The sequence below is a fragment of the Danio rerio genome, chromosome 10 (assembly GCF_052040795.2).
Source record: "Danio rerio strain M-AB ecotype USA chromosome 10, GRCz13ab, whole genome shotgun sequence".
In the NCBI taxonomy this organism is placed as follows: Eukaryota; Metazoa; Chordata; class Actinopteri; order Cypriniformes; family Danionidae; genus Danio; species Danio rerio.
This window is the reverse complement of record NC_141030.1, coordinates 26,298,544-26,324,301: the sequence shown is the minus strand read 5'-3', so window position 1 is coordinate 26,324,301 and position 25,758 is coordinate 26,298,544. Positions and strand designations below refer to the sequence as shown.

Here is a 25,758-nt window from a genome sequence, read left to right as displayed (position 1 = left end):
ACATACTACAATATAATTATACTAGTACAATATAATATCTCCTAATTCATTAATTTTCCTTCGGCTTAGTCCCTTTATTCATCAGGGGTCACCACAACGGAAGGAACCGTCAACTCATCCAGCTTATGTTTTATACAGCGGATGCCCTTCCAGATGCAACCCAATACTGTGAAACATCCATACGCACTCATCCACACACATACACTGTACCATGTCTTTGGACTTGTGGGGGAAACTGGAGCACCTGGAGGAAACTCAAACACGGGGAGAACATGCAAACTCCACACAGAAATGCCAACTGACCCAGCCAGGGCTCGAACCAGCGACATTCTTGCTAACCACTGAGCCACCATGTCTCCTATATACTGTCTAATTATACAAACTAAAACTGTAAATAATAAACATGGGAAATTAATTTAGAAAGTCAGACGATAAGTTAATATACCTTTAGTAAATAACGTTTTAAGAAACTTTGATATGTAAATGTCAATGATTGAATTAAACAAGGCATCAGCCTTATCCCTTGTCAAAATATCTCCAATAGGATTTCTGTATAGGACTTCAAGTGGAATTTGTGTCATATACTGGAACCTTTCCTAAAGGATTCCAATAGGATTTGTTTCTCTCTTAAACTCAAATGGCTTCATAGCGTCATCTAGTGGCCAAATATTTCTACCTATACTCAATAAAAAAAAGCTAAACTGACTGCAGTACAAAAACAAACACACCACAATTAAATGCATCGTGCAAGTTTGCAGTCATAAGCTCTGGCCTATCATCACAACATTAGATGCTTACAGACATCCATCGACGTCACTTAGGCCTATTAAAGTGGATAATGACTTGCAAAGGCACAATGAGTTAATTCTCATCCCATGTCTGGCAACTAGGCAATTTATATCCTGTCTGTCCTCTCTGCGTCCTCCCAGATGAAAAACATGGCTGCATCATTTCTTATCTGAACTCTGGCTAATGGCTTAATGTTTACACGCGCCAATTACATTGTACAGTGTAAATCCACCTTGTCGGTCGAGTTTAATATTTATCCGAAGATTATAAAAGGGGTGAAGTGGCAAACATTTACAGTTTCTTTAAATTCTGTATTATTCAAGAATATGAACAGCGTCCGTTTATTGTGTACAATAATAATGACAGTTTTAACAAGTTTCCGATAGAACGTTAAAACACTGAGCAGACATTGAAAGCGAATAATATAGTCTTAAAGGGATAGATCACCCAAAAATAAAAATATCAGTGTTGAATTTGGACTCGGTCGTTGAGATTCACCATAGGCTATTCTTGTGCAACTACAAAAGTGTTCTTGGAGCTTTGATGATTACAGCTGAACCTTGGAAGTCACATCGAATGTTTCGACAAGGGTTTTGGTCCCTTTTGTGGACCTTAAACGTCTTGAGCGGACTGCTGCTCTTTATCAAGGACAAGAGTTTATGGGTTCTTTGGGTTCTGAACGAATGAGATTGGAACGACATGAAGGTAAGTGATTAATAACAGTTTCATTTTAAGGATGAACTACTCCTTTAAGGAGATTACCATAATGTGCTAGATTTACATTACTAATAACTGTGAGCTTTCTGTTCATCAATTCAGACCCCCACCCCCCTCCCCAAAAATCCAAATTTTTTATAGAGTGCTTCCGAATATATGCCATTCATGAAATATATGCTTCAAAAAGGCTCTTTTACTCCTTAGGAAAACCAAATAGGACTAAGCCTAACTAATTTTAATTTGCTATATATAATTTGCTAAACTGATGTCACATTTAATTCAATCATTGACATTTGCATATCAAAGTTGCAAAAAACTTAATTTATAAAATTTAAACTTAATTCAGGACTTTATTTCAAAATTAATTTACCAAGTTTAATATTTAGAATTTTATTAATATTAAACAATACTTTATTTTACTAGCCTAATTTGTATTATATTGTAGTATGTTTTTAAAAAATATATATTTAGCATTTATTAGAATTTTTTATGTGTATATTTTAATATTTGTATGTCTAATATTTTAGATATACCATTTTTATTCATCTTCTAGCACCAAGGATTATGTATAAATGATATTATAGTATTATGTAAAAGTAATATAATAAAAGGTACAAAACCAGAAAGGAGAAAACTACATACATACCTACATACTACAACAAGGGCATTGCTTTGATATGCAAATGCCAATGATTCAATTAAATTTGACATCAGTTTAGCAAATTAAATAAAGCACATTAAAATTAGTAGTAATATATATATATATATATATATATATATATATATATATATATATATATATATATATATATATATATATGTGTGTGTGTGTGTGTGTGTGTGTGTGTGTGTGTGTGTGTGTGTGTGTGTGTGTGTGTGTGTGTGTATGTGTGTGTGTGGATGTGTGCACAAAACAAAAGCTACAAGCAACTGAATATGACAAAATTAATGATGAATTAAACAACAATAAACTATTTTATTACAGACTCAATCTGCTTTTAACATAATTGGACATTAGGAAACCAAAATATATAATTACTAAAAATGGTCTATTATAATTCCAGTTATTCATACAAATCCTTATTTTTTTTACCTGAATACATTCATAAACTTCTGAAAAAACAATTGTTTCCATCTAAAAAAAAAGTGACAGGGAAATCATACATCCAGGACCAGATAATCATAACAAAACACACACATACACCATATCCTTACAAAATCCAGCCCTGACATTCATCACTCTGTCTACATAAAAACATTTCATTATATTCCAACAGTATAAGAACAAAACAGGTGAATGCCGGACCTGACAGAAAACACTGTGACATCTTCACTAAATACAACAGGTTTAGTTCAAGAGTCTAGCAGGCTCCTACACTATTGTTCAGGATTGCTAGACTCTAGAGTCAGGTACAAGGCGGAGGATTCTGGGAAAGGAGCCCAGAGGTCAGCAGGTGGCATCAATGATATTGCCATCCATCTGGTGGCGATAAACTACTCGTGCTTTATGGGAGAAATAGACGGGATGTGTGACGCTTTCCACTCCATCGTAACCCCAGGAGACTGTTGGAGAAAAGACAGGCGGCACCTCGACAGATGGTACTGTGAATGATAGGAGAGGAAATTAATGTTTAAGAGACAGACATTAGGAGGATATCAGAATGGTGATATTTATTAAACAAAGTGACTCACCAGGCGGAGGAGGGCATAACCTGCCTTTACCTCGCTCTTTACAGCGTTTATACCAGGGAAAACACTGCAGGACTTTCTTGCCCATGATTCAGCGAATAGAACAATCTGGAGAGAGAACATGCGGTGTAAGATCTACTGACAAACTTGTCAGATTTTAGACACAGTATGGAAGTTTACATTAATATTTATAGTATTCATTAATATTTATAATATTTATATAATTTAAATGAGCTTAATAATGTATTAATAATTGCTTAAATGCGTAATAATTATATTATATTATATTATATTATATTATATTATATTATATTATATTATATTATATTATATTATATATATTATATTATATTATATTATATTATATTATATTATATTATGAACTTTACCACAATGAAAATTGAAAGTCACACTGTTATATTTGGTGTAAATGTCTTAAAAGTAGCCTAATTAAACTCCCATCTCTCACAGATATATATATATATATATATATATATATATATATATATATATATATATATATATATATATGTATATATATGTATATATATATATATATATATATATATATATATATATATATATATATATTTTTTTTTTTTTGTATCTCTTGAGAAGTTTAAAAGACTTAATATTTCAAAGCAAACCAAACAAACACTTACAAAACTTAAAAGTAAAATAAGAAAAGTGCCAATATATCATAGATCTACTGACTGATGAACATGAAGTTTCAATAACATTGTGTTTTTGATGCTTATCTTATTTCTCTGACCGGAACAGAACATTAGCTGAGAGGTGAAAGTGCGAGATTTCTAATGGCTCGTAGAAACAAAGAGCTCATTCATCTTAAGAGGATTAATCCTCATTCGTGACTGAGGTTTGTAACGGTAGTATATTATTCTAGAGGGGCACACAGTTGTGCTCTGTGACCCATTTCAGAGGGCTGGAACAAACAGTCGAGCCAGAACAACCAGATCTGACACCACAATCAGTATCAATCAGTCAGTGTTAAATGTGGACCTGAAGTACAGGAAGGGAACGGTTTTTAACTGAACACTTCGATTGCATAAACAAAGAACAGAACCACCCTGTATTGAGCAGACTATGATTTATGAATCTTCTGTAAATTTAGAGAATTGTCTTGATGTGTCAGGTGTATGGTATTTAGATGCAAAGAAATAATGTGAGGAAATGAACGTGTGCTGAAAATAAATTAAAGTCATTCAATTTTAAATACTGAAACATAAATAGGCCAAAAATTCTACATTTATAAGATGATGATAATAAAATGAAATGTAAATGTAATATTATAATTGATATGATTAATTTTATATCAATTGATATTAACTACATTTACAATGTCTTGTATATGATTAATAATAAAACATAATAACAAAATAACATTATACTAATGACCATTTAATAAAATATATATTAAGAACTGTTGTTAATGTTTGGAGTTTGATGCACAGCTTCAAACTAGCCAACCAACCAACAAACCAACTAACCAACCAACCAACCAACTAACCAACTAACTAACTAAAATAAAAATAATAAATAAACAAGGGCTTTTGAACAATTACAGAATTGATTATTTATTTTGTCTATGGCACTGTCTTTTAATCAAATGTGCTATTTTTCTTATGCATTATGGATGTTACATTAATAGCCTAATTGAATATTCTTTAAGAAAATAGACATGTTTAATATTTGGAAAAGACACAACTTGATTAAAGTTTGTTTAATGTAGCTAAATGCACAGTTATTTGAATTATTACACTGACAATAGAAAATCATTTTATTTGGCAGTATTATGTGAAATAACTAAATATTACTCTCGCATTAGATAAATGATAAATAGATTAAAAGATAGAAAGGAAAGGAAATTTTTTTTACATTATTGAGATGTTATACCATCTTATAAAATATTTTTTACACAAACATAGGTCGTACTTATACATACACATACTTTTTTACACTTTCTTGTAATATCCCACTGAGGCTATTGTTTATTTTCACATATTATAGGAATTTCTAAAACAAATTTTCAAACTAAACTGCCTTTATAGGCTAATCTGTAAAAATCCTGGGTTCCACACACTCGATTTGTGTTAGGACAACATAAAAGAATAAAGTTAACTTATTGGTTTTTACAAATTTAAGTTGATTGAACATAAAAAATAAGTTGTTCTTATAAACAAATCAAGAATTGTGTTGATGTAGTATCAAGTATTTTGAACAAACAGCAAATATATATTTTTGAAGGTACACTTTGAAAAATGCAGGATTTCACACTATTATTTATGTTGTCCCAACACAAATGGGTTAACTTTCAACAAATTTATGTGGATTAAACATAAAAAAGAAATTAAGTTGTCCCAATGAAATATCAAGAAGTGTTTCGTTTCAGGTTAATTTAAATAAGTAGTTTGAACAAACAGCAAATATAATTTTTGAGTGTATTACGAAGACGGTCCTTATGTCTGGATCATATATCAGGGTCCGTGACATGAGCATTTCTTGCCAAGATCCTTTTAGAGTCCAGTGTTTATAATGAGTCCGCTAATGCAAAAGCCCCTTAAATGAGTACCGGACCTGGAGCCTTTAGATGCCGGAGAAAGAGGCTTTGCCGTTCTATGAAAAGTATCTTACATAAAACTCTAGCGAGGGGAGGTCAATCCCTCATTGAAGAAAATCAAACCAGAGCAACAAACACACATCACAGATCAAATAAGTTCAGATCCAAATATACTTAAGCACACCGCGAAAACATGGCTTAAGGCTTTCAAAATTATTAAAATGTTCATCTTTAATTGAAGAATATGCTCCAGTGTCATTTATAGATTAGACTTTACAGTGCACGTCAGGAAATCAAGTCTCAAGCATGATATTTACTATTCATAATATATAATAGATAATATAGCCATAATATATGACCTATAGTTGTTTGCCTACAACTGCAACACTTTGCCTACGTCAGTCACACATTAGCTATCCATTAAACATGACTTGTTAGAAACGCACCTGTAGAGAAGTGAATCAGCGCACGTTTTATCCAGTGGTCTGCAGGATCTGCTCCGTCTGAAACTCTGGCTCCATGAGATGCTTGCGTTGGTCGTGGTGTAGATCGTGTTGACAGCGTGCAGGGCTTATTCCCGGCGGACACTGATGCTGCTGTGACTCTCTGCCCCTCTGTTCCGTTACCTCGGTTGCGTATTAAAGCTTTGATTGAGCGTGCGCGGAACGCCATGGGAAATTTCCACCGGCTGAGGCTTTAAATAACTAATCCTGCAAGCCACAACAAAAGCTCTTGACCTCAAAAGTGGCTGAGAACATTTTAATTTTTTTTTACCGACAGTCGCTTAGCAAATCTGTTTTCTTTGTCTTTGCAAATCTTAATAACTGTAGTTAAAGTTGCAGGTTTTGTTTATTTATTTATTGTCTGACAGGTACAGAGATACATTGCTGACAGTTTGCTGCGAGTTATTATTATTATGTGTTACTGTAGTTTAACGGTTTAAAAGAAAAAATCTGATAGGGTCGCGAACTGTTTAATAGCCAATCAGAAAACAACAATTTGGCGCGAGTTTATGATCGAACAATAGATCAGCACCTGTTTTGAGCCAAACAGAGAATAACAGTCAAGTTCTGCATGTTTGGGGTTCCTTTCTGCAATGCGGAAGATATTAGTTGTTTTAGGACATTCATTTGCCTATAGGTTGTAATAACAATCAGGAGTAAACTGTCAAACTACTTGATGTACAAACAACTGTTCATTCATTTTTCTTCGGCTTAGTACCTTATTTATCAGGTGTTGCCACAGGGGAATGAACCGCCAACTGTTCCAGCTTATGTCTTATGCAGCGGACACACTCTTGCATTCACACACACTCATACGCTCTGGCCAATTTAGTCCATCCAATTCACCTAGCACCCAGAGGAAACCCACGTAAACACAGGGAGAAGATGCAAACTCCACACAGAAATCTTAACTGACCCAGCCGGAACTCGAACCAGGGACCTTCTTGCTGTGAGGCGACAGTGCTAACCACTGAGCCACCGTGTTGCCCAAACAAGTGTGATTATACATAAAATAATATAATAAAAATCAGTTTTGCACCATCATTTTACTGCTAAAAATCAATAGATGTTAACGAGACCAGAAGTCTAGGGTCAAACAGTTTCCAATAGCTGTAAGGTCAATGCTGCATTCATGTCATGTTGGCACCTGGATTATTAAGAAAACAAAATGCTGTGTTTGCTATAGTTCAAAAACTCAATTCCTGGAGGATCACAGTTCTGCAAAGTTTAGCTCCAACCACTTCCAACTCACACCTGCTGACAGTATTAGTCTCTATAGTAGTCTTGCACACCTTCATTAGCTGAATAAGTTAAGTTTAAGATCTATGCTATAGTAAGTCACAATTACTTTTTGCAAAAGCCATTTAATAATTGTGTAACAAGTGGTGCAAGTCGCTCTCAGAAAACTGCTTATGAAATGAGATTAAGAGCTCTATGGAGACACAAACTATGAGCCTAATATTTATACAAATTAAGCTTGAACATATTTCTATATGCTTCTATTCAGTGCTGCATAGGAGTGGGTGGGCATCTATATTTTGACTTAATATGTCACATAGTGTTATCGGATTTTAGCTATATTTTATTTATTTATAGATGTAAAAGGAACTAATTTGTTGCTGTTGAAAACTTTTATGACAAAATTATTTAGTATAATGTCTTACACACAGTGAATTGTAGTGAACATTTAATGTTTAAACTTGCTTCCATTTCAAAAAGTGAAACATCTCGAAAACTTAGGTGGATAAGTGTGCAATGTTGCTATGATTTTGTCTGTTGCTCATGAAAGTGTTTTTTTATTGAATACAGAGTAATAAAGTTAATGTTAAAGTCTGCGTACACCGGATGTTGCTGAGATTTTTAATTTAGTATGTTGATGTGTTCAACTGAAACAGAATATTGAGTAGGGGCAAAGCTCAGAGGTGGGACCAAGTCATTGTTTGGCAAGTCACAAGTAAGTCTCAATTCATTGCCCTCAAGTCCCGAGTCAAGTCCCGAGTCAAGACAGGCAAGTCCCGAGTCAAGTCCCAAGTCAAAGGCAACAAGTCTCAAGTCAAGTCCAAAGTCCTACAGTTTGATTTTCGAGTCTTTTCGAGTCTTTTTAACAGAAAAATAAAATGTAAACAGATTATGTATGGTTGTAAGATCTGTATTTATCAAACAAACCTTTTTTATGAAAGCACATTGCTCAGAGATATAAAAACACAAATGTAATTTTCTAAAAAAGTGCTAAACAGTGCTGCGTCTCGTCTCCACAGCATATTGCACAAGAACGAGTTCCACCACAATAGAGTCCATTTTGCCTCACATCACACAGAAATTGCAGGTCTACTGCTGTCTAGTTCATTAAGTTTAGTTGTGCTATGTCTTCTGTGATCAACTTGTGATTAACTAAAACTACATAAACGACCTCAATGAGGCAGCAGTAGACCAACAGCTCCTGTATGCTGCAAAGTAAAATTGAGTGAACTTGGTATTTTGTCAATGGAATCTCGTGTGTGCTGAAGAGATTGAGATGCAAATCTGTCTAGCAGCAATGTAAAATTGTGGCACATATTCTCAATGAAGTAGGCTACTTCATACAAACAATAACGTTGTTTTCTTCACATAACAATGAAGAACTTTGCTCTCTACCTTGTGTGATGCTCCTGCACTGATTTCCTCTGTAGACAAAACTGCTTGCGAGCTCTCAAATATACGCTGCTCACGCGCAAATTTTCTTGCTCTCAAATATGCACTGCTCACACACACATTTTCCTGCCCGCTCTCAGAGATTATATACAGAATTTGTGTCTTGTGTTTCCTCCTCCTTTCGTGCTTTTTGATATGATTTATATTGAGGCACTATTTATTAACAATAACCAAAATACTAAATCAGACTTACATATTAAATATTTTTATCTAATAAACCATAACATTTTGGCTGTATGTTATATGATGAGATATTTCCAGTTACAAACACTTAAAGACAGAGAATAGATGTTGGATGTAAAGAATGCATTTTGCTTTACAAACATTTATTAAACATCCAAAAGGTTCACCATACTAATCAAATAAAAAACATTTAAACAAAAATATAAGTAACGCAAGCAGAAATGTAACTGTGATAAAAATAAGGAAAAACTTGATAAGGTATTATAGCCTACTGTACTATTCACTCTTTAAATAAATCTCACTATCAATCCCATTTTATCATGGCAACTAAAATAAAGTGAACACGTCTCTGCTGTCTTCCACATTATTGATGAGATTGTGGAGGACATTTTCCATGTCATCCTCTTCATTTTGAGGAAAAGCTGTTCCACAGGGCCCCTGAACACATCTACTGGCATGTACAGTGTTTTGAACAGTCCTATAGTAAAGTACTTCAATTAATCTGTTGGGGTCATATTGTAGTTGCTATGGTAACACAAGTGTAATATAAACAAATGACCCAGTGCTGTAGTTTTTTTACAATATAGGGTATATTATACTACAATTCACCACACTTTACTGTAGAAAAACTACACTCTGTATTTTATTTTATCAGTTCACTATTCTTAATACTAAAGTATGCTGAAGCATTCATTAACAACTTGTAAATAATACTAGCCTAAAACATAGGCAGTATACCTAACTCTCAAAAACACTAGTATTTATTATAGAATTTACCTTAACCTCATAGTTTTTCATGTATTGTTACTAAATAGTGTAGCAATATAAAAACCATATCAACATTCTGGAATAATCAATTTACCAGGAGGATCTCTGGAGAGCAAAAGCAGGAAAGGTTTGAGGCGCCAGTGTGGACAAAAGTCAAGCAAACGCCGTGAGACTGAATACGCGCGCGAGAGACCAGCCAATCAGATTGAAGTACCTGCCCATTGGTGAGGTAATGTCAGAGCCAATCAGATTTTTCTTTCTTTTCATAAAGAACAGGGTTCGAAATCCACTTAGGCACTTGTAAACTATCATTTTAGACCATTTTGTCAAAAATCCCTACTGAAAAAAACTGCTTGAACCAGCCTAGGCTGGTTGGCTGGTTTTAGCTGGTCGACCAGGCTGGTTTTAGAGGGGTTTTGGCCATTTCCAGGCTGATTTCCAGCCATTTCTCGCCTGGTCTTAACTGGTCAGGCTGGGAGATGACCAGCTAAAACCAGCTTGACCAGCCTAGCCAGGCAGGGAGCCCAGCCAAAACCAGCTATGTCCAGCTTAAACCAGGCTGGTCAAGCTGGTTTTAGCTGGATTTTGCTGGTCAGTTTCCAGCCTGACCAGCTAAGACCAGGCTGGAAATGGCTGGAAACCGGCCTAGAAATGACCAAAACCTCTCTAAAACCAGCCTGGTCGACCAGCTAAAACCAGCTTACCAGCCTAGGCTGGTTTAAGCTGTATTTTTCTGCAGGGATTTGTAATGTTTAACAATTTTTCATGTTTGAATAGCCAATAAATATGCTAAATAAATTAAAATAGAAATACCCACAGTGAAACAGTTATATAAATTTAAATATTTGTTTAAATACATTCATAATGGTTTTAAATATCTTAAATATCTTTTAATATGTAAAGTAGAGAAGTTCACATTCAACAAACTGAATAAAACAAGTCTTCGTTTTTAGTTTATTTAAAAACAATTACAAATGGAGTAATTCAACTCACAATTAAACGATCTCATTGAGTGATGGAATAATAAAGGTAAAACTTTAATTGAATAATCAGTCAAGTGTTTCCAAATGAAATCTGTTAAAATAAGAGTCCTACAAAACAGGAACTAAGACACTCATGAAACAAAATGTGATTGTCAATTGTATTTTTTATTAGATGGTTGGTTTTAAGTACTTTAAAAAATAGTTGATAATCTTTAAATATAGAGGGAGAAATACAGAAAAACAAACAAACAGAAATTCAACAATATAGATGGATTACATTACAATCTCACAATAAAAATTTTATTAAAAACCATATAGAGGACTAAAATATTGCTAAGAGGCATAACATCAACAATAATACAAATACCTTTAAGGTTTTAAATACTAAATAAAATTAATAGTATCAATCCAAAATATGAAAAAGGTAACACTTTACAATAAGGTTGTATTAATTAATTAAGTTTATGCATGTACTAATGTGAACAAACAATGTAGTGCAGTTCATTACAGTATTCATTATTTTATGCTTTAATTAATGGAAATAAAATTATTGGTTAATTCTTGTTAAATAACAGTGCATTAACAATAATGTTAACAAGCATACCTTTAAATTGTAATAATGCAATAGTAAATGTTAAACTATAATTAATAAAGGTTTAAAAGTATAGTTCATTATTAGTTCATGTTAGTACATAGATTAACTAAAGAAACCTTATTGCAAACTGTCACCAAAAAATAACAAAACACTTTTTTCAAAGTTTTAAGAGCTTTAAAATTAAATTATATGTATCTAGTTATTATGGCATGTTACTACTAATTAAATAGTTAGAAAATACTGTCAGAGGATGGGCAAAACACAAAAATAAAACTTAATATGGGCATTGACATAAACGACCAAGTGCAAAAACATAAATTACAGCCATGTCCATTCATATTTATGTGAAATAAATGACGAGAGGGTAAATTTGGTTTAAAAAAACTGAAGTTCATTGACTTATGCACAACAGTAAAACAATGCTTTTGCACAACAGTATTGCGAGTAGTAAAGTCTCTTACCTTCGACAGATGTTGTAAATCCACTGAATAAAACAAAAGGAGCAGATCTCGGATGTGTTTATTTCACTCTCCGAGTCAGAATGAAAATGGCATCTTCAAATTTCCCGCTAGTGCAAAAACACGGAAGTGCGCCACAAAGCGCTAGTGGTCGAAAGTATGCGCGCATGCTCTCTGTCTCACACACACACACACACACACACACACATACACACACACACACACACACACACACAGAGATAGAGTTTCGTGTCAACATACTTTTTATCTTTGGGCTTTTTATAGAAAGTAGCAAGTCTTTACAAGTCAATAGGCGCAAGTCCAAGTGAAAGTCCGAGTCATTCATGTTCAAGTCCAAGTCGAGTTGCAAGTCTTTTGATATTTTGTCAAGTCGAGTCTGAAGTCATAAAATTCATGACTCGAGTCTGACTCGAGTCCAAGTCACATGACTCGAGTCCACACCTCTGGCAAAGCTTTTTTGAACATTATTCCATTGTAGCAAACTAACAGTAAAAGGGGTGTGGTTAAAATTATTGTGGCTAAAGCAGCCAAACTGATGTCAACAGAGGGTTGCATCTCCAAACACAGAAGCAAATGATCAGACTTAAAAAAAATAGCAAATTCACATTTTTTTCACATTTCACATTTCAATTCACATCTTTTGGTTTTAATGGTCAAATAAAATGTGAATTTGGATTTCACACAGACTTTAAATTTTATAATGAACATTTAAGGTGTATTTACTTGTATACTGAAGGGTTTATTTCTGCAGGTTTCAACAAGTCAAATTTAAGACTTTTTAAGACCCTTTTAAGACCATTAAGAATTAAATTTTAAACTTATACAGGGCTACCCTCTAATGGTTATTTCTCATGGCCTGATTGGGCCAATGGATTTTTTTCTTGCCACAAACAAAATCAAATGTAATTATTTCTTAGTGACAGTCTAATGTGTCAAAACAAAAAAACTCTGGGTGTATACACTAATTTCAACCTAATATTACTTACTTTTTTTAAAACGACAAGTTTAGCATTGTTATATATATATATATATATATATATATATATATATATATATATATATATATATATATATATATATATATATATATATATTTGGCTTTTGCTCCAAATTGATTTAGTATAAGTTCTATTCAACCTGATGGATTTCTGTTATAATTGCCTTAAAAAGTTTCATACCTATTTCTTTATATTATGTCTACTCACCCTTTACTTCTGTAAACAGTTTTTGTATGAATGGAAGATAACGTAAAGGGGTATATTGGATATTGCTCTGTTATTATCATAAGGAATTGTGTAATTATGTTTAGTTTTCTTTCCCAGATTTTATTAGAATGAATTGTTGGTAATTGATGGATATCGGCTTGATCGGCTAGCTTTATTTGTACAGTGGAAAATTAAGTCCTGTTTTAACTATTTAAGTTTGAAGAGTTTTTAAGAACTAAAATTTTGTTTTTGAAATTTAAGACTTTTAAAGATCTTGTGAATACCCTGTATACTGTAAAAAGCAACAGTCCTCCACTTTTTGGCATAAATAATTCAAACCCAGATTTACTAAATAGCGGCTGCACATTTCATTTGTTTATGACAATTTTATTTTAGAATTTTAAACAGGGGTTTATCCAGTAAAAAGCACACATTGTTTCATAGATCAGATTTATATTTTTCATGTTAAATGTACAAACATTTGACAATATTAAAAGAAAAAAATATTTCCTTTAAAAGAAAGGTGTCTTTATTTTTTCACCATCTTAGGCTGATCCAGTAAAAAATCTTACAAAAGCATATTTAAAAAACAAAACACTAAATATCACAATATGTAAAAAAAAAAAAAACATCTTAAAATACTGAGCACATGGTACTGCTTCTTTTAAATGATTTACTGTTCTGTGTGTGACTTTTTGCTATGGATATTCACATTAAATACTCCAGGTTCTTAAGTTTTTCAGTCTGCTCAAACCCACACGCTGCCCTTCCCCTCGCTCTCTCCTGCCCCCTGCTGGCCGCAGCAGCCACCCAGGCCTCGATGACGTGATGCTGGCAGGTTTTTGTAGACGGCACGGCTGTATGGGATGAAGCACAGGCCCAACTGAAGATGGCGTGCCATTCTGCAGTAAGCAGCCAGAGCCAGAACCAGGAGCGGTGCCAGCAGCAGGAAGCCCACCACCAGTAAAGCAACACAGCCTCCATCATCCAGCAGATCTGAACAGTAAAGGGAAGTACCGTGACGCTGAACCTGTGGAACACAGAGGGGAAGAGTGCAAGAATCATTTAGCAAGATTTTACTGCAGAAGCAGGAAGAGGACTGGAATTTGGCAAAGTAAAAAAATTGCCGGCATGTGATCTATTGTGGGATCATGTTTACATTGACCTCTGATAACGGAATGAATAATAACATTCACATATGGTGAAGCAGTGGGAGTTGACGGAGTCGCCTCAGTTGGAGACAGTTAACTGATCACAGTGAAATGATAAAGAGAGGATTATGTGTGTGCGAGAGAGGGATTCCTTTGCTCATCCAGGTGTTTTGAATTAGTTGCATTAAACTCTGAGAAGCTTTGTCATCAGTGCATGGATACTTGGACAATACTGCCATATAAGAGTACGTCTGTGCAAAAAAAGTACTTAAAACAGATAGTTCATCTTAAAATGACTATTTTATCGTTTTCAATGTTTGAAACCTATTTGAGTTTTTGTTAAACACAAAAGAAGATATTTTGAAAAAATGCTGATTGCTGGAACCCATTATCTTCCATACTATTTTCCCCTATTAAGGAAGTCATTGATTTTAAGCATCACAAAGTTTAATGGTCAGCAGCACTCTTCAACAGCAGATACTCATAAAACTTATAAGTACCACATTAAAGAGAAGGGTGGTATTATGCCTAAAATATATATGTTGTCAATGCCCCGGCAAATGTGGTCTCAAGTGTCAAATATGCAATACACATTGATAAAAATGAAGACATGCCTGCAGCCACAGCATGTTAACATGATTAATGTTGTACCCCAACGTTGTGGAGATGTTGCATTTTGTTTGGAAATAAAAGTCAGGTTGACGTCAGAACCCCACGTCAATACCCAACACCCAACCTAAAATAAACCTAAAATCAACCAAATATCAACGTTTAATGATATTAAAACTTGACGTTGTGTGGATGCTACCACTAATATTAAAACTTGACGTTGTGTGGACGTTAAACGTATATCAGAAGTTGGATTTTGGTTGCCATACCTGATGAATAACTCAGTATTTGACGTCAATATGACAATATGATGCTGGTTTAAGACAGTGGTTCCCAAAATGGGGGTCGGGACCACCTGGGGGGTCGCTTGGTGATTGCCAAAAGTCAAATAAATTTGATTCAACTATTAGAATTACGATATTTTATCCATAACCCACAGATGATAAAAATAGTACTTAATACTTACATAAAAAAGCAACAACATGCAAATAAAAAGCCATCAGCCTTTAAATATATTATACATGTGTTAGATTAGATTGTACATTAGATTAACAATCTAACAGCTTTATGGTAATAAAATACATTGAAAATAAATACAGATCACAATTAAACATTGAGGTTGATTTCTGATTGTCAGTCTCCAAAATTAAACCAAGAATAGACTTTTGCTGAAAACATTGTGCCCACCAGTCTCAATAGATGAGGTTAATATTAAATTAAACAAATTAAAAAAGAACTATATTATTATAGCCTATGATTGTTAGACTGTTGCACTTTTTGTGTTGGCAATATGCTTGTGTTTAGGCCTGTTTTTGTGTGTGCAACATTTGTATATTTTTAATCACCTCCAAGGAATGTGGGGGTCGTGAGTCACTGGCATTGTTATTTTGGGGGTCACAGGCTGAAAAGTTTGGGAACCCCTGGTTTAAAGTGTTGGCTCGACAATGGATTTTATTTTTCCAACACAACCTAAAATCAACCAAATATCAATGTCATTTGATCAAGGGCATAGCATGGATGAAGGGGACATGTCCCCACCAGTATCCACTAGTTACTGAAATGTCCCTACCAATAATTTAATCGACTTCAAAATAATTAATTAAAATAATAAAATAATTTCTGTAACCCACACGTGCAAAAAGTAAAGTTAGCTTCAAGTTCACCGTAATACTATTAACCAAGAATGTGCAATTAATCGAAATTCAGTTTCGATTTTGGCCTCCATGATTATGAGAAACAATAATTGGGATAAAACTGTTAAATTGCGTCACACACCTCTCTAAATTCCTCTACATTCATACTTCCTCAAAGCCCGACTGCAGTAAAATCATGTAAATTGACTTTTGCAGCATGGGATGTGATTAAGTATTATTAAGTGTTTATTTTATATCATTAAGTACTTTATTCATGTTTTTTTTTAAAGCACGAAACAGAATTTGTGCTGTACAGTGCAGCTCTAGGGATGTATGTCCCCTAATGTCAAAAGCAAATCTATGCCCTTGCATTTGATGTCGTTATTGGATGTCAAAAAGATGTTGTCCTTGGACACTGGTTAAATTTTGGTTACCTGACGCCACAACCTAAATCTAACCTAATATTAAAGTTTTATGATGTTTTGTGTCTGCTCTGATGAATACTTTGATGAATTTCTGAAGAATCTTGTGATTGTAATGATGTTGCCACAAAAACACTAAAGGAGAAATAACATTGCCCTAAAACTGAAAAGTAATATTGTGTTTACTGTATATCTTTTTCCTTGCATGGCATTGGGTAATGTTACTGTAGGCTAGACATTTGATGACCTTTTTCAGAGAAATCTGACTTTTCACAATGTAAACAACCTTTTCTCGAAACAGAACACCTTTTGTTCATGAAACCATCAAATAAACAACTTTTATTTTTAAGAGTGTCTACAAACTTTACTATATTGAGAAATGGGAAATCAGTGTCGCATTCTCACTCCACACATACCGTTGAATGGCAGAGGAAGCCAAAAACGACCATTACGAGCGATGGCAGGAGGATGAGGCCAAAGATGAATCCCGCCAAACCGACATTGAGCGCGGCGATGATCAGATTCTGCGCGGTGACCAGAACAGAACAGGCCCAACAGTCCAGAGAGCCTCTCAGCTCCAGTGGACACTCGTTCCCGGCACTGCCTGCTACTGAGTACGGAGGAGGAACCACGACCCCGGTGCTGGACGCGTTTGCTGGAGTACTGGAGGAGATGGAGCCTGTGTGGTGGAGGCGCGGGTGCGGTGACTCGGGCTCTCCTCGCTCCGCTGGGGTCTGCAGGGACGCGAGCTTCTCCAAAGTACCGTTTCGTGGAAGACTCATCTTGCCGTTCATCAGTCTGGTATGTGAAGGGCCAGTTTTTAGCTGGCGAAAAAAAGTATATTAATAATCTGCCCACAGACAACGACATTTTTATTTTAAGTCATGCATTGGGCTGTGTGTAACCTATATAACCTAGACATTATGCCTATATTAGTTAGCGTACATAAACAAATATTTTGTTAAGAAAGCACGTGCTGACCATATCGTTTTTATGTATGTATTTTTGGATGTGGAGTGGACAAATAACTATTAAGTTTATGAAGGCTTTGATTTTTATATTGTCTTTAATATGAAACCCCTTAAAAGTTTTCAAATAAATATTTAAAGAATATTGCAAGGTATATTTTGGTTTGGCAAAGTTTCCAAAGTTGACAAGTTTTCCCAATGAAAAATTGTTAAATGTTTGTGAGTTTGTCAGTGACAAAACAAACCATTTTTATAATTCTAATTTCAACTGTATATAAAAGTGTCAGGTGTTACTGAGCTCTTTAAAAAGTGAATTTTAATAGTGGAAACTAATTAACAGTTGTGGACTGTTTCTCTAAATACTACTGGAGAAATGCAGAGCAAATAAATTGTGATAACCAACAGTGAAGCTGAGGAAATGTAGCCGCTGACCCACCCTGATCTCCAGGATGGCCAAAAAACACAAAACAATAACTGTGGAACGGCTCATCAGGAAACCCTGAACGCTGACCAGGCCACATATACTATAAAACAGAGGAACCCCAAAAGAGCAACATCCTAAAAAAATAAAGCCTCCAGATATAGTCCTTTACAGCTTGTTACTTAGCTTGTTAATAACCACTTAAGCAAGAAAACCAGGGAATGATAATTTTTTTTATTGCTTCTTGATTTGACATCAGTAAAAATAGGAATGAATATGGATGTTAAAGCACAGATCATCATGTTCTCCTATAGGTGTTATATTGTGTTATATTGTGACTTAAGGACTCGGAGGTCACTTGCTAATTCTTTCTAGGAATTGGTCCTCCGTGTAACCTTGTTTATTTGGAGATGGTCCAATTTTAGTGAATACAACAAGTATGATATCACTCAGCCATTAATAGTTCAGATGTTATCAAGGGCTTGATTTAAAAACCTGTCCCCCACAAGCACCTTTTCAACTCTTACTGAAGCAATTTAACATGACCTTGAGGAAGTCTTTTATGGCCTGGATTACTCAAGGGTTTGTTTAATAATGACAATAAATACAAGAATCTGCATGTTTGATCTGTAGTTTAATTCACGTCAGGGCTGTTGTATATGGCATGGAATGATTTCTCATTTAGCTTATTTTAAAACAAACAAAAATGTAAATAAAATAAATAAATAGTGAACTAATAAACAATTAAAACAAAAAAAAAACTAAATAAAAAAATAGAATAAATTATTTTATATCATTTATAAATAAAAACATAATAATTTAATTATAAAGTGTTATATTTTATTTTATTTTATTTATTTTTTTATTTAAAACTATAGTGACTTAATTACAGTTTTTCTCAATGGCTTTGGTGCATTTCTCAAAACACCATTTACATTTGCACAACAGTAAATGCATTTCCCAAAACAATTAGTACAAACTACAAAACCTAGTTCATAACCTGCAAAAACAGCTCACTTGCTTAAAATGGATAGTTCATTCTTCAAAAGCAAGTATTGATGTCAATAAAAGTGTCAGTGTAATCAAGATGAAAAGTCCTGACACCATAGTTTATGAACAAGATAGTCAAATGGCTTTGTCATGTTTTCATTTATTATAGTTCCAATGCAAAAACAAAGAAGTCAGATTTTGGTGACACTTCCTGAAAATGCTCAAGACAGCACTATAAACTATTTGCAAAGCCATTTGAAAACTACAGTAAAGTTAGACATCACTGCATTTAGTGAGGTATCTGAGTACAAGACACTGAACATGTATGTTTCACATTTTTTCTGCATTTGCTCTTTGCAATTGTAGTTGCCAAAGAATAAATACACCCTTATTTACAACAAACATAAACTGCACAGAGCTGTGCACAACTGTAAGCAATATTGCAGTACATATTGGAACTGAACCTACAACATACACAGGTCAAATCATTCAAGAAATTGTTCATTTTAGAAGACATTTTCAGGGGAAAAAATGATATACATATTTTTAAATAAAATTTGCTAGACAGATTTTGACAGCCAGTTTAATATTTTTGTATGTAATGACTCAAGTAATGAATTGAGGGCTATTAGTTTTATATGGAATGACTTTTCAACGTCCACAAGTTTAGTTAATTTTGACTGACATGACGTAAGCAAATGATAATGTTATAAAACAGCAGAGAGTTGTATGAAAGCTATTGATGATTGTCCAAAAGCATTTGCAATATGTTGGAAGGAATGAGAAACTGCTACTATGACGTGCACAAATGACTAATTGTTTTGAGAAATGCATTAACTGTTGTGCAAATGCAAATAGTGTTGTGAGAAATGCACCAAAGCCACTGAGAAAAACTGTAATCCAAACATGACGAATAAATTTTTTAAAATAATTAACATCAGCAATAAATAAATTTAACATATTATATTTACATAAACCAATTGAGCAAACAAACCTAAACAAACCCAAAATAATTACAGTTAAATCAGAAAATGTAAAATTATTAATTGTACTTTAATATGAAGTGAATAAAACCTACAATTACACAGTCATAGTTCAAAGTGATGGCAAACATATTTTTAGTATAGAATAGTAGTAGAATATTTTAATTATTAATTTATTTGAATCTTATTATTGAAGTAATATGAAAAAATTTTATTTAATTTAAATAGAATTGAGTACATTTCCATCACCATGACTAAACTACTAACATTCTGATTCTGGGTTTTGAAAATAAGGAAATTCCACAAAATACATAAATATATCAAGGGGAATTTGACAGGAGTTGGACAGTCTATAGGGAATTAAAATCAGTACATGCCAGAAAACAAAACAGGAAATGAGCTCAACTAAACTACAAATTCATTACACTGTGTTTGAAACACCTTGTAGATTGACTCCAAATGATTGACTTTTATTATGTTTCCTAGCAAACAACTTTTAATTATTAATATTTACATTAGGCTTAACCATTAAATCTCTTTTATATGGAGATTTAAATTTGCATACATACTGTATATATAAATCAATATATACATTGTAAAACCCAACAGTCAACTTTATCAAATTAAATGAGTGTAGTTAATTTGAAATTGACTAAAAGTTAATTCGACTCAATCGAAAAGAGTTTTGAACTCAGTGTTGAAGGTAATCAGTTAATTAAATACATCATTACTTCAACTTAAATATGTTCACAGTACTCACAGATTGGTTTTTTGTAACTCAAATGGTTTGTAGAAATCGGTTTCCTCAAACAGTTTTGTCTTAACTTATTGGGTTTTAGAGTACTAAGTTGGTTTGAGTTCTCTTCATTTATGGGTTTTACTGTGCTCAAATTGTTTTGTTTACTCAAATAGATTAAGTTCACAGTACTCATTAGGATTAGTTTTTGAACTTAAATGGTTTGTTGCAATCGGTTTCCTCAAATAGTTACCTTAACTTTTAGGGCTTTGCAGTGTATATAAAGCACCCGTAACATTAGTGTAATTATATACTTATAAAAATTATACTTACATTTATTTTTTTTTTAAAAAGTTGGTTTTCTGTTTCCTCAAAAAACTTTTCCTCAAACAGACAAACTTTTCCCTTTTCTTGTTGTATAAATTCCTTTCCTCAGTGAAATATGGGCAGATTCCTCAGACTGGCAGATGATAGCTTTACTCTACGGTTAGTTTGACTTGATTTTTATCCAGTTTTCAGGTCCACCTGTAGTATCTCCTCAGGCTCTGTGAGCTCAATGAGCGTCAGTCTTCTATGTCAGCTCGTTCTCTTCCTTCTTTCCTGCTCTACTCTTTCCTTCCTTTGACGAAGATGTCCTGCCTCAGTAACTCACTCGTATCTCTCCACTCCCACTTCTCCTCCTGGCCTCCCGATCTGGATCAGCCCTTCAGAATTGTGGGGTGTTGGGTTTGCTGGGGGTTTAGTTGTAGACTTTTTTTTATTTTCTTGCACATGCAGTAGGAAAATCTATGACTTGCACTCTTTAGAGTTACACACTTCACAGTATGTTTTATTTCTGCTCAGAAATTGCTAATACATTTCAGATATACTAACATTATTACTCACTTTTCTTAAAGTAAAATGAAGTAATATGAATTTTGAAGTACAGAACCTAATCGCTTTTTACAATGTTCAACTTTACTGTAAAGTGTAACAGATACAGACACAAACTGACAAAATGTGTAGTTTAGCCAAGATTTCATGGGTAAATGAGCATATTTTAGGTGTTGGGAAAGAAGTTGTTAATTTATATAAATCTTATTGGTAAAACATAATAAAGCTATGAATTGCAAACCCATACATTTATTTTTATTTTTTTGCTTCTTTGTGAGTAACTGGATTTAATGAAAGAAATAAAACCATGGCAGTTACATAATCCTAGTTCTAACATCACAACCTGTGTGTTTTCATCACGCTGTGAGAAAAGAGCCAGAGCCTCAGGTCTCAGATCAGATGTCTCAAACGCAACAGAAGAACTCAAACGAAAATATATATCAAAATATGAAAGAGACTGTCAAAGTCCCTGTGGCACAGAAAGAGAAGTTAACAGATATATAGAGCTATGAAAAGTTAAAGACTTAAAGACATCTGTACCTCTGAGGGCTCTGTGAAACTTGTTCGTTTGTGTTTCCAGCTCACCTTGAGTTCAGCAGGGAGTCGAGGTCTGGTTTGTGTCTCTCAGGACGTGTCAGATCTGTCAGGATGTTTTCTGAAGGTTTTGGCTCATCGGGGTTGTCGATGTGTGTTTGTGAGGGAGATATTGGAAGACATCAGGGCCAGTGTTGTGCAAGTAACTTTCAAACCGTAATATATTACACATTACATGTTAATGTTATTTAAAAGTAATTCCTTATAGTGTTTCTGTATAAGAATTTAATTCAGCGACATGGTGACTCAGTGGTTAGCACTGTCGCCTCACAGCAAGAAAGTCACTGGTTTGGGTCAGTTGGCAATTCTGTGTGGAGTTTGCATGTTCTCCCCGTGTTCGCTTGGGTTTCTTCAGGGTGCTCCGGTTTCCCCCACAGTCCAAAGACATGCGGTACATGTGAATTAAATAAGCTAAATTGGCCATAGTGTATGAGTGTGAATCGGTGTGTAACAGATGTTTCCCACCCAGTACTAGAGTGCAGCTGGAAAGGCATCCGCTGTGTAAAATTTATGTTGGATAAGTTTGCGGTTCATTCTGCTGTGGCAACGCCTGATAAATAAAAGGACTAAGCCAATGGAAAATAAATCAATGAGTTGTAATTCTTACATGCATGCAGGATTCCTGGAGGAATACTATAAGAAAAATGTAGGACTCTAAAGCGTCTTGAAGGAAGTGGGAGATATCAAATACTAGAGAGCATTTGATTGGTCAGAAGATTTAATGAGAAATTAAAGTATAAGGAGACGTCAAATAATTATTTGATTCATTTGGCTGGAAGTGACTGACCTAAAGAAGAAATTACAAAGCATATGCAAGATCTGTAAGTCTTTTTTGTATGAGAGATTATGGAAGTTGGTTGTAATTTAGGCTCATTCTGAAAACGTAGCCCTATATACGTTTCTGGAGATCTCGTATTACATAGCTAGTAGTACACATGGCTGCGTTTCGTCTTTAAAATGAATGCTACGGGGCGGTATGGCGCCGTTCCCTTTTTGCGAGAACCAGCTGTCCAGTTAGCTCGCCATGTATGTCAGCAGACTTCAGATGCAGAGAGTAGTTGACCACGACAACAGGTTCGAGTCTGGCAAAGAATAGTGTAAGAAAGCAGGGAAGACAAAAACAGAACCCAAAAAATAAAATAAAGAAGTAAATAACGGTGAGAATGTGGTATACTGAAAACATGGTAAAATCAGGTGAGGGCTTTTCTTTTACTGGATTGCTTTTTAAAACTGTGGGTTGGGTTTAGGGAAGAGGATGGGCGGGTCAATCGATGCTTTTGAAAATACTATTGGTTGGGTTTAGGGAAGGAGAAGTGGGGTTAGACAGTCATTGCCTCAGTCAGTCGAGAGTGGCCTCTGGTAGGGTTGGGTGATGTTGACCAATTTGGCATCATACAATGTCTAATGTAAAACATTGTGATGGACGATGGCATCGGGTGAATTAATTTTTTTTGAATAATTAATTAATTCATAACAAATTAATTATTTGTTGCCTACTGTTTCAACTACCTGACCCGCATGGTCTGTTTTACCCATAACCAAATCATTAACAAATAGAGATAATTTACTCACTAATTACCACCTGTCAATCGCTTTTTTTCTGTGGGACTCTGGCATGAATAGGCAGCGTGATCTGTGTCATTAATGGCGTCAACAAACTTGGTTGGTAAAAAAAGTTGCACAACCAACAGCAATCAACCAAACAGTATCTGGGGTTTTCACTAAAATTACTAAGTGAAAGCGAAAGATTGAAGCATTGTACTGACGCTGTAACACGTTACCTGATAGATTATGCTGACTGCCTAGGCTGGAGCTCAGACGATTGCATGACAGTGTGTGTATCTGTGTATCTGTGTGTGTGTGTGTGTGTGTGTGTGTGTGTGGGTGGTCACGTGATGTGCGTGTGGACGGAGGGCTGTTCACAAATGCTAGATGAAATGTCAATGTGGATGTGGATCTTTTTCGTTCTAAAATGCCATTTTAAAACTAGCTGTGTAAATAAGGGCTAAGTGTGTATTTTCCGTGAGTGGGTTTGCGACGAGGGCGGGGCGAAGGATCGAAGGGCGAAGGTGGGCGGTAGACGTTACGATGCTGAGCTGGCATCGCGATCCTCCGCCCATCCTCTGTTGGCATAGTCTATCGACCCAACACTAGCCTCTGGTGGATATACGCGAGAACAGTAGGCGTGAATGGCACTCACGAGAGAAATTTGAGATCTTAAAAAGCATACATTGTGGCTTTTGGTGGATTTGCAAAAACAAAAACCACAAAAAAGTAGCACCTTGAAAATATTTGGCGCTCTTAAGAAATCTATATAGCGGTACGTTTTCAGAAAGAGCCTGGGTTGGTTATATATTTATATGTAATTAGTTACTGTAATGCATTACTTTTCTAAAGCATTACTCCCAACACTGATCAGACCCAAAACAAATGGCCAAATTGTATAGTGTACAAAAAAAAAAGAAATTTTATATTATATTACAGCCCTAGTTATTTAGTTAAGTTTATTCATGGAGAACTTTTCATAATCCCAAACAGCATCACTTATATTGCAACAACATTTTACTGTTACAATCAGACAGTATATCAGAGTGAGTTAAAGTAGCTGGGTCTGTATGGCAGTATTATACAACTATAAGATAATGGGTAATTAGTAAATATTTATTTTGGTAAGAAATGGCATTCAGAATAATACTATTTTATTTTTCTATGGAAGAGGCAAATTAAAAAAATGTATGAATTAAAAAAAAAAAAAATTTGTATTGTGTATTTATTGCATTGTTGTACATTTAAAATGTACAATTCAAAGTCAATGTCTAAACTTGTTAGCTAAATAGCCATTGTTTATGAAATGGACTAGCAGTCTCTAGTGAAAACTTGTTTCTACACCAATTTTTATCCAGTTATTTAACTTTAGCAATGTGATTTGTTCTCATCTGTCTGAGAGTTTATCATAAAAGACCTTTGAATGTTTTTCAGGTCACGGCCTGCCAGTTGTGAACGACTGTGATAGAGTCAACAAAACAACATATCGAGTTCATAAGAGTGAAAAACAGGATGGCGACTTTATCTGTAAGTAAATAAGCTATTGACAGTTGTTTATTTATTTACTCACAGCTGTGGGTTATCAGCAGCCACAGATAAAGGGCTGCTGGTGGAACATAAGCGTTAAGTGCAGAGGGACGGTGAAAAACGAGATATATCCTGAGAGTCATAAAAGAGGAAAACCTGCCTTCCTGGCCTTGGAGCCAGGATTTCCGCAGTAAAGTCCTGAGAGAGAGCCGAGGTGTCACCAAAACATTAGTCCTGTCCCATGACCTCTACGAGCCTCACTTCCAGCCCACAGACAGACAGGAGACTGACCATCTGTAACCTTCCTCTAATACACTTCACAATCCACAAATAACTTACACGTAAACACTCAGAAGCTTTTAGTCTTGTTTTATAGTAATCATTATATCAGGAATAATAACTCAAAAATCACTAAATGTTTTAGATAAATCTGGCTCAGTTCATTATTGTTTTTTCTTTCCTTTTTAAATTTATCTTTAATGTTTTTTTTCTCTTTAATATAGTGAAACAGACTGAAAATGGAAATGAGCCTGAAACACACTTCTCTTGGTATCGATGTAACCTTACACTAATACACTTCCACACACAATCCAGAAATAACTTACACATAAATATTTGTGAATTAG

General features: G+C 34.5%; 2 protein-coding genes and 1 long non-coding RNA gene across 3 annotated transcripts in view; all 3 read right to left on the bottom strand.

The window, feature by feature from the left end:
* LOC147842056 (uncharacterized) overlaps positions 1–25,758 on the bottom strand; it is a 592,784-nt gene that overhangs the window by 136,573 nt on the left and 430,453 nt on the right. The window lies entirely within an intron of this gene.
* si:ch211-237l4.6 lies at positions 2,463–6,445 on the bottom strand. The gene is given in 2 exon segments (NM_001033091.1): positions 2,463–3,108; positions 6,220–6,445. Coding segments are annotated over 2 exon segments (381 nt in total). The 3' UTR covers positions 2,463–2,953.
* Positions 13,552–21,208, bottom strand: tmem88a (transmembrane protein 88 a; the record flags this gene model as incomplete). Its single annotated transcript, NM_205670.2, is given in 3 exon segments — positions 13,552–14,210; positions 16,912–17,319; positions 21,011–21,208. Coding segments are annotated over 2 exon segments (648 nt in total).